The sequence below is a fragment of the Eutrema salsugineum genome, unplaced genomic scaffold (genome assembly GCF_000478725.1).
Source record: "Eutrema salsugineum unplaced genomic scaffold, Eutsalg1_0 scaffold_10, whole genome shotgun sequence".
Taxonomy (NCBI): domain Eukaryota; kingdom Viridiplantae; phylum Streptophyta; class Magnoliopsida; order Brassicales; family Brassicaceae; genus Eutrema; species Eutrema salsugineum.
The window spans coordinates 3,869,474-3,879,723 of record NW_006256908.1 but is presented as its reverse complement, the minus strand read 5'-3'; the positions used below and the strand labels follow the sequence as shown (position 1 = coordinate 3,879,723).

General features: G+C 30.8%; 1 protein-coding gene across 1 annotated transcript; it reads left to right on the top strand.

Annotated features, from left to right (window-relative positions):
* Positions 1 to 2,682: 2,682 nt before the first annotated feature.
* LOC18028055 (LOB domain-containing protein 11) lies at positions 2,683 to 4,441 on the top strand. Its single transcript, XM_006409814.2, has 2 exons — positions 2,683 to 3,090; positions 3,858 to 4,441. The coding sequence occupies exons 1-2, from the start codon at positions 2,770 to 2,772 to the stop codon at positions 4,269 to 4,271; spliced, it is 735 nt and encodes a 244-aa protein (XP_006409877.1). The 5' UTR covers positions 2,683 to 2,769; the 3' UTR covers positions 4,272 to 4,441.
* The last annotated feature ends 5,809 nt before the right edge of the window (positions 4,442 to 10,250 follow it).

The following is a 10,250-nucleotide window of genomic DNA, read 5'->3' as shown; positions in this document are numbered from 1 at the left end:
AGCCATGTTTTATAAAGTCACTTAAATATAATTATTCTAAAGTTAATACTAGGCTAAGCTGAAGATTTTTCCTACATACATCAATTAAATATGTCGTGTCTCAAAGAAAACGTTGAAAGAAGTGGAGATAAGTCCATAATTCTCATACTAAAGACTGTATAATTATGACAAAGTTCTTTTCTCTCTTGTTTTTTCGTCAACTTTGGCCAAAATTCTTTAAATATTCAGTCTTTTTATAATTATAAAGAAGAAAGAGGGCTTATAAAGACTATTAGTGATATTTCCTATCACTTCCAGAAATAGTTATGTCAAACAAGAAAAGTCTTACAAAATTATACAAACTCGAGAATATCAGTAAATAAAAACAAAAAAAAATAAGAAGACATTTCTAATACCAAAACTTAGGCAACCTAAAATAACAATTTGGCTTGTTGTGTTAATTTCTTATATCATATTACTTCGAGAACTTCTTTTTGATGACATGCTATTTTTATTTATTAATAAAAGGATAATTCAAAATAACTTTTTCCACTAATAGACTCTAAAGTGAAAAATTTTGGGTGGAAACACATAAGAACTTAATTAAAAACTAAGAATAATTATTATAATAAATTTAAGCAACAACTAAATAATTATAATGAAGATAAGATCAGGCAGAACATAGACGACGAACCTTTATTGCTTGAGGTGGCCATGGCCGGTCTTGAAAAATTTTGAGATTTTTTCAAAATAAATATATTTCTAAAAGTATATATATATATATATATATAATATCGTATCTAGACATATAGTATATCAATTTGTATCCATCGAATTATTGTAACAATATTAAACTTTTTACAAAATACGAACAACAAAAAAATTCCCTGTGAATATAGAAATTGGTTTGTGTTGAGTTTTGAAAAATTTCTAGTATATATATTTATGTTAATTTTTTTAATTTTTTTTATAGAGTTATATATTGGCAAAGCGGATACAAATGGAAAAATCATAAATACCGCGGCCACCTCCATTCTGGTCTGTGAATGGATTTTATCATAGCCCTTCAATGATCTATGAATGAATCCATAGGATGTTTATGATCAACATGGCTGCCAAGAAGAGCAAAAGCATATTGTCTTCATTACCTGCATGTATTCGTCCGCTAGTTTATTTCCTATCATATACTGTATTTTAACTAATGTTTGAGTTGCTTTATGTGATCTCGAATCAGCTTATTGTAATTTGATGCAAACATGTTACATGCTTCAAGGGAGAAGTTGACGCTAGCGTACAAATGTATTTGTTTGAATACAACCAATGATGTAGATGAGACAGTCTTAGGTATTGCCAAGAAATATATACACGGGGATTGGAATCTTGTGTCAGTTGTGAATGCCAAAGGCGGAGAGGGCCTTGTGTTGTTGATTAACTTGATGAGGTTATAATTTATCTGAATGTTTTCAATTTAGTTATTATTATTGTTTATTTTGTTGTTGAGTAGTTGAAGAGTTCTAGGCTGAAGTCCATATATCCATTTTTTTTTTCTCTTTGTTTCTTTGTGTGTCTCTATATATAAAGTTCTGTCAAAAATCGAAAATACTATAAAATATAACATTCATACAAAAAAAAAAGGTTCATACATCTCAAGTATGTTAACAGTGAGAACATGGGGGTTGAGAATCACCCAAACTGGCGATTGTATCACTTACTAAAGAAAGAGTGGAAGTCATTGTAAAAAGATAAAAAATGGATGTCAGGATTCTTTGGAAGAAGCTTTTGATATTATATAAGAAAATGGTCGAAGATTATAGAATTGTATGATATACATTACACTAGATAGAGTCATGAAGATACACAAAGGATACATATGAGATACTAATCGTAACAACAGAAAAAATCGAATGACATCAGCCATTTATCCCAAAAGCTGCAAAATTTCTGGAAGCATGGACGAATCTTGTCTCAGTCTATGATAGATTAACAAGACGACATAAGAACATAGTTGCGGTATATTTCATTCTTGTAATTATCGACATATTCTTTTTCTCTTTCTTTTTGGTATTATCTTACAGACCATTTGAATAGTGAATTGTTGTAAATAATCCCTGTCGAAATTAGCTTCGTTTTCACATTGAAAATTAATGAAACTCGTTAATGCCTTTGTCCAACATTTTCGTTTTTAATAAAAAAAAAAATTGAGAGGCGTGATTTTGACAAATTTTGTATTCAAATTGAGTTAGATAAATATCACAATTAGCTAGAAACTCAACAGTGTGATTAATCTATATTTGAATTATTTAATTCAACACCCAAGATAACAAATTATTTTCTCGTAAATTTCAAAGATATTTGAGTATCTCTATATAAGGGAAATGTGAAAACGGGAACTGATTACTCCCTAGTCCCTTTTAAAGACTACTTTAAGGATAACGTTTATTTAAATACAACAAGTTTTGCTTAAGTGCGAATGTGGAAATAATTTTAGTTGAGCTGCCTAAGTCAATCAACCGTTGAAACGGAAAAGAAGAATTTAGGAGCCACCGTAAAGGTAGAAAATAAACTACTAAAAAAATACGTCACAACTAATATATATGACATCATCATTCTCCTCTGTCTCTCTCTCTATATATACACTCGCAATCTTCCTTATCATAAATCACTTCACTCTACACATAACACTTTCGCTCACAAAACTACTTTCATTGCAGGTCCTTCCTTATTTAAAACTCAACTAACTAACACAAAAAGAAATAGATTATCAGTCTAGCCCCCAAGAAATCAAGAATCATGCTAAAGATGGAGATTAACGGTGGCACTTCGGCTGCTACACCTACTGCCTCCGACGTCGCCATCCCCGTCGCTGCCGTTTCAGAAACAACCACTCCCGTCACCTCTCCTTCTCCCACTTCTTCACCTCCGCCGCCTCTTTCGCCGCAGCAGCCGCCACAACCGCCGGTGGTGCTAAGCCCTTGTGCGGCTTGCAAGATTTTGCGGCGGAGGTGTGCTGATAAATGTGTTTTGGCGCCGTATTTTCCTCCAACGGATCCGGCGAAGTTCACAATCGCCCACCGTGTGTTCGGAGCTAGCAACATTATTAAGTTCTTGCAGGTACTTTTCTTTTCTTGTTTAGTATTTGTTACACGTGTGTATTTTTTATGTATATGTCATCACGCACGTGTGGACATGACCAGATATTTCACATTTGCTTATTAATATCCCTAATATTTATTATCAAGATTATAATGAGGAAAATCAACATAAACAATCTCTAGTTGTTATTACTAAACAATTTTCACATTAGAAAGCGTTTTTGTTTGTTTGTTTTTTTTTAATACTACCAAGTGTTTTTTGTTATTTTTATATAAAAAATTCAACTTTAATTTTTTAATTGAAAAAAAATTCTGGTTTACAAAATGTGAAAAGGAAGTTAAAGTGGTTAAAAGTCTAGTTGTTGAACAATAATGGGTTCATAAGTCATGTGACCAAAACTAGGGCCTACAATTGTAACGAAAGGTCAATAACAACCTTTCCTCAAAGCAACATGCAGCCTCACTATTATAAATGTTCAACATCAAAATATACATATCTAACCCTTTAAGATAAAAAAGAATAAAAGTCTTATGCATAATTACATATGTCTATTTCAACAATTCCTTTTCATTCACCTTTGGAAAAAGTCATGGAAGAATTCTTCATTGGTCAAACATCAAAAATACAAATTTACAATATTACTTATAAAAAATTGCCAATCATTTCAAATATCCAACATTAAGCTACTATCCACATTCCACAAAATGTCCAAGACTTTATATCCTCTTCTTAAATATCATTATGATTTGATTTTAAATATGTATCATGTTTTGTTTTTGTATCAGGAACTTCCGGAATCGCAGAGAACCGATGCGGTTAATAGCATGGTCTATGAAGCGGGAGCTAGGATGAGAGATCCGGTTTATGGATGTGCGGGTGCAATTTACCATTTGCAGAGACAAGTGAGTGAGCTTCAAGCACAACTTGCAAAAACGCAAGTAGAGCTAGTGAGCATGCAACTCCAAAGATCGGATCTACTTGCATTGTTATATAAAATGGAGCAAACAAAGTTATTAGCACAAGAGCAAGGACAACAAAATATGTCGTTTGAGAGTTCATTTGAAAGTGGTGATGAGTTCATTAGTAGCCCCGACGAAGTGGTGATGAGTTCATTCGGATTCCTTGAGGAGGACAACAACAACAACAACAACAACAACAATAATCCATTATTGTCGTGGTGGGATCCTCTTGAGACATGATTATAACTTATGGTATTATTAGCTCACTTTAAAGCACTTTAGTGGTTACTTCCATATGCATGTTGAAGACCTAGGATATGATATATGGGGAGTTTTTTTTTTATTTATCTTAGTCAACCAATCATATGTAAGCACGTAACAAAACTGCTACAACCAATCTTGGTATAATGTAGGGATATTAGCAAAAAGAGGTGTATTAAGATTCTAAGAATCTTCTCCTGACGCTAATAAGAAGGAGATAATTGAGATGCAATTTAAATTTAATGGCTAAACCGTTTTGTATAATATTTTGTTTTTGTTATTGTTTATGGTTTTTGAAAAGGACTTTCCCAATAAAAAAGAAAAAAAGAAAAATGTGACTCAACGACATCGAACCACCGAGTTGAAATACAAGAGCAAATCAACTCGGAACCATATTTTTGTGTAACGAAGAATGTGACATCTTGAAGAACAAGTGTTATCAATAATCATTGTATTTTAGATTAATAAAGAGAAGGAGGTCACTGTTAATCTTTTCTCGTACTCATTTTGGAAGCGACTATTGTGCAGTATCTCTTTCTTCTGACGAGTTATTTGTTTGTGTACTTTGTGAATAATACAAAACTTCAAGTTCTTGAAATCATACAATGTGAAAGGCGAATTAACTTCATTCGCTAAGGAAACGACGAAGACATGACATGTCTCTGTAGAGTACAGCGAGTACAAGACATTACGCGTTTGCTCCATGTGACAACATGTATACATATGTACATGATCTATTTTTAATACGCACTCATGTATGTGTGGACAAATAAATTTCACTAAGGTTTAATTACTGATGGAATTAACTAACAACCTCGATGCTAAAAAGATAATCTAACAACTTTAATGATGGTGTTTTCAAGGGTAAAAATTATTTGGATTATTGACCTTAATCATTGTGTTCCGACTGTCTCCCAAAATGTTCTCTTTCGAGTATAGGAATGTGATTCTCGAAACTCTTTTTTTTGTTTAATTGAACATATTTCAGTAACCAATAACAGACGAATATATCTAAAACTCGCATTTTTCTAGTAATCAATTAACATATAATAAAAAATGTGTTACGGACATTTATCACAGAAAATGTCCACGTTGACTTGAACATTATTCATGAATTATTCATGAATGCTTTACTCTTAATTAATACTCAAACAAATGAAGAACAAAATCAATAGTGGTCCAAAAGGACCAAAACTAATGTATACAGATTACCGACATCATGTGCATCCCTCGTGACTGTCATGACAAGCAAAAGAATATTATGTGCATCGTTAATTCGTTATTTGTCGGCACGAAGTCGAAATGAATAATCACCACTATGAATTATGTATAAGAAAAGAAACAAAATGAAAACATGTAAGTTATTTTTTTAGCATTGCTCTTTACTTATTTTTATACTAGCTAGTTCGAACATGGTGGCATGAAAAATGAAAGGGATATAAGTTTGTATACAGTAACTTTGACCCACAAATGGAATTTTGTTTCATACCTCAAAAGATTTGTAGTCAAAGCTAAAAGAAAAAAAAATACTTTTTCAAGAAACAAAATGTTTACTAGGTAATGCAGGTTTAGCCGTTTAAGAAAGAAAAAAAGTTACGTATGTATTTCTGCCAAAATATCATTTCACACTGGTTCTGGATTTTAAAACCCTTGTGCATGATCTGAAAGTCCAACATTTTCTCGTTAAAAAAACCCAATTGATATCGTTAATCCAATATAAATATATATATATATATATATTATGTAATATTTAAATTAGGTTTGAAGGCAATCAGGGTATATATTTGTAATGATTACACAAATTGGCTTTACTTTTTCTAGTCCCTTTGTTATCATAAGCAGCCGAAAGGAAAAACAAAGTACCTACCTTGAGTCCTTCCAGTTTCATAATTGCATCAGTTAGAGAATTCGACCAAACCAAGACCTTGAATATTAAATCAAAACCTCGAACTCGACCAATCCAAAACCTCGAACTTCATCAAATTTTTCTAAATTTTATTTCATAGCAATTCCTATCTATAATCCTAGAAAGAAATATATTAATTCAAACTTCACAGAAGGGAGGTTTTTATGGTATTTGAGCCTCGATATAACAAGCGAAAGATATAACAAATTTTGGTCACATGGGTCCTACTGGTCCTTTTGAAACCCATAGTTGGAGTCGAACCCAGGAGCTGATCACTGGATAACGAACCATGTAGAAAATCACTGGCCTGCAAGACTCCAACTAACTTAATTATCTCTATTATAAAACATTAGATATGTGTTTGGTTATGAATATGTCGACATATTTGGAGAAAAAACCCATTCAGTGCATGTATCTCCTATATATTAATTATTATTAACATAGAAGTTAGCATTTAAGATTTATAGTTTAATTGTGATGAAATGATTTACAAGGTGTCAATCTGAACGTGATATGTAAACATCGTTTCATGGATAGACGAAGTATACGACATCCTGACGAATTCCACACAACATGCTGAAAACATTAATATCCAAAGTAACTTCCGAACTTGTTCAACATGCACATGCACATTGGAAAAAGGAAAATTGCATATTTTAACCATCAAGGTAGAAAAAAAATAACACTTACAATTTTGGTAGAATTACACTAACACGTTCAATTTCAAATAAATTATATTGACATCTTAAACCTTCAATGTGACTATTTTGTTTGGGCCACTAGAAGGTATAACTATTCGGTTTCCGATGAAGAAATGGTGACATCTCAGTAATGTATACACACAACTTCATCAATTTCTTTAAATAAAATACATCAACTGTTTCAATTAGGATATTGTCTTCTTTTTAAAACTCAACAAGAATATCCAAAATACATTTTATTCTATTGCTTGATTGCTTCTGGTACAGATTTTTTTTTTTTTTCTATTTTGGATGAAACCAAAAGAGATGATAGTACTATATAGCACTGAGTTGAGTGAGATTTTTGTTTTCCAATTTCAAACATGCAATAATTTGACACGATGCTCGCCCCCGAGCGGCAGTCAAACGGAGGCGAATGCAATATGCTAGCTACTATATGTGACCACGTAACGACTCATTTTCCATACCTAATTAATCGGTATTGCTTATTACCTTTACTTTTTTTCCATAACTCATTTTACTTAAAAAAAAAAATCAGATATTGGTAACTCAACCGATTGAATATATAAATATAAAGAGCGTTCGCATGCATGCGTCAGTCTGAATTTGAACTCTGATGATACAAATGAGAATCGTTTGTCAAACCAGCTTGATCAAAAATTACTAATCAGCGGTAAGACACAATATGTTCAGTCTTTAGAAATATAATAAGAAAACATGTGGAATCAAGATAAGGTGTGGTGGATATGACGCGCCAACAATACTAAAAGCCTTTACAACTTTATTAGATTTTTATTCCATCTATAATAATATAATTAAAACTCATATCAAGACAAAAGTCCAAACTCTACCTCATTTTTTAATATATTGTTTGATGGAATATAAAGTAATGTATAACTGATATACACTAACTAGTTTTGAGATAGAAATCTATATATAAAAAAAATATTCTTTTTGGGTCTAAAAATAAGATGTAATTTGATAGTAATGCTATAGTCATGTTTGTTTTAAGTAAGGTAATCCAAGTATGATATATGTCAATTTCAAAATGAGATTAGGTTAAAGATGAGTTTGAAGAATCATCGTTTTAAATTTTGAATAAGCATGTTAAGAATTTTACATTGAGAAAACGCTGAAACCTAAAATTAACATATATAAAACATAAACTATTATATTTTATTAATTCATTTTAAACTTAACATTATTCATTCAAAGTACGAAAGAATATGTACAAAAATTAATGACAAAAACAATAGATTTCTAGAAATAAATACTACTTTTCAACGAGGGTTCGCAGCCGAGTTATGGTGCACGTATGGATGTGCACATGCACACGGTTTGCGTAGTTTGTCAACATGTTAAATAAATACTAAATGATAAACGAAAAATTCTAAAGTTAATATCATTCGTTTTTCTTTTTGTTGAAAAAGGAGTTTTCATTTCTTTTTAGCTTTCTGATATAGTGAATGCAAGTGCAAATGTGTAATCTTTCTTAAAAAAAAGTGCAAATATGTAAGCGTGTGAAGGGGACAGTGCTAAACTTGAATAAAATGGCGCAGTCTTCTCAGTTTTTGCATGGTTCTCTATTCTCATTGCATCCAAACCCGCATGGTTCTATTTTGCTGACCTATAATACTTAAAACAAGAAAAATGATTATTAGCTTAGAAACAGCTGTACTTGTTAACAACGATATGTAGTTTAGTGTTTTGTGGTAAATTAGTAATACAAACCATTTACGAAAAAAACAGCGACATAATTAATCTTTGATAAAAGAAAGATAGGATGATATGGAGAATGAACTTAGTAGTCTTGTATATTATGTTAATTTTTTGTACAAGACTGACATATATTACAGGAATTATAAATTATCAAATTACAAGACAATCAAAAAGGAATTCTGTGCAAGATGCATGAGGGAGAGAACAAAAAAATATGAGAAGATATGATTGATGAATCAAAATTATCAAGATCGGAGGAGAAGGAAAAATTAAAGAAATAAATCCCATTATGAATATAATGGAACGTTCCACCTCAGTTTAATTAGTTTTCGATATTTTCGTTGTCATCATGATCAACAAGTTTCAAACAACTAAATCCCATTATGAATATAACTTCAAATTCTATCTTGACAAGATAAAAATTTCAAGTTTCCTTTCTAGAAGAAACTATAAACAATATTGCTGGCACTAGTGAACAATTGTTTTTCTAGGACAGCGCGAGACTGAGACTTGTTATGTTGATTTTTTACTAATGTCGAAGAAGAGACACAACGCGGTTTCATTTCTTTTGAAACAAACATAATTAATCATCACATTCTTTTATATAAATAATATTTGCCTTTCCAAATAGTCTTTTAAGTGTTTTCTTCTGTCTGCAAGTTGAAACTATATGCGAAATATTGATTCTTCGAACCGTACAAAAGGTCAATTTGACGATTTAACTTCTTTTTCTTCTATGTAGCATGTAATTAACTTTCAATTTCACTATGTTGACTATCTATTATTTAAATAGAAGGTTGAACATATTTTTTTTCTTTCTCAGCAGACAAAATGGTTTTATTGCTGTTACTAAAGGTGTTTTTTTTTTGGCGACGATTACTAAAGATTTATGTCAACTAGATTAATATGCGCATGTTTTTGTTTTTATTAAAAAGAAAATAAAGATTGTAAATTTTCTCATTCCTCGCAACAACTCGAGCCTTCCATTCTTTGCCAAGTGAATTGGGCCTCAAACTACTTCAAAGCCCAAACCCGAAACTGTTCTGATACTTATTAAAAAATGCTATAAATAATATATATATATATACTGTATATGTATTAAGTCCAAATTTTTACCATTTGATTAATATCTTATACTAGAGTATAACTGTCCATAACTCATTCATCAAATTTGTTTTCTTTATTTGTCTGAAATATTTTTGTTCATTACAGATTATAAAAACTATTACAATTGACAATTTTATAATTGAAAATATATTCATTTCATAAGAATCCATGCAGACTAAGACAATAACAAATATTTTTTTTTACACCTGAAACCACAACGAATAACTTTTATTATACCACGCTAAAAAACTTCTTATAAACTTATTTATTTCTATTAATAACTTGCAGAAATGGTATTTTCTAGAAATCAAATTTTGGACCTCTTAATGTAAGAGAATTAATTAACCTTAAATCGATTATTGGATTAAAGGACTTTCACACTCATCAAATTTATTAATATTTTAAAATTTGATCATTTCACCTAATTAGATAATTTCCCAATTAAAAAAAAAATTGTTTTCCAGCCTAAATCAAATATGATAATTCTTAGGAAAATGAAAACCATTGTTCTACTATCACTGATAC

What these genes read in the sequence shown, in the direction of transcription:
- LOC18028055 (XM_006409814.2), top strand. Translation starts at nt 2,770, where the DNA reads ATGCTAAAGATGGAGATTAACGGTGGCACTTCGGCTGCTACACCTACT. An exon ending in ACATTATTAAGTTCTTGCAG is followed by an intron (nt 3,091 to 3,857) that starts GTACTTTTCTTT and finishes TTTTTGTATCAG; the next exon opens with GAACTTCCGGAATCGCAGAG.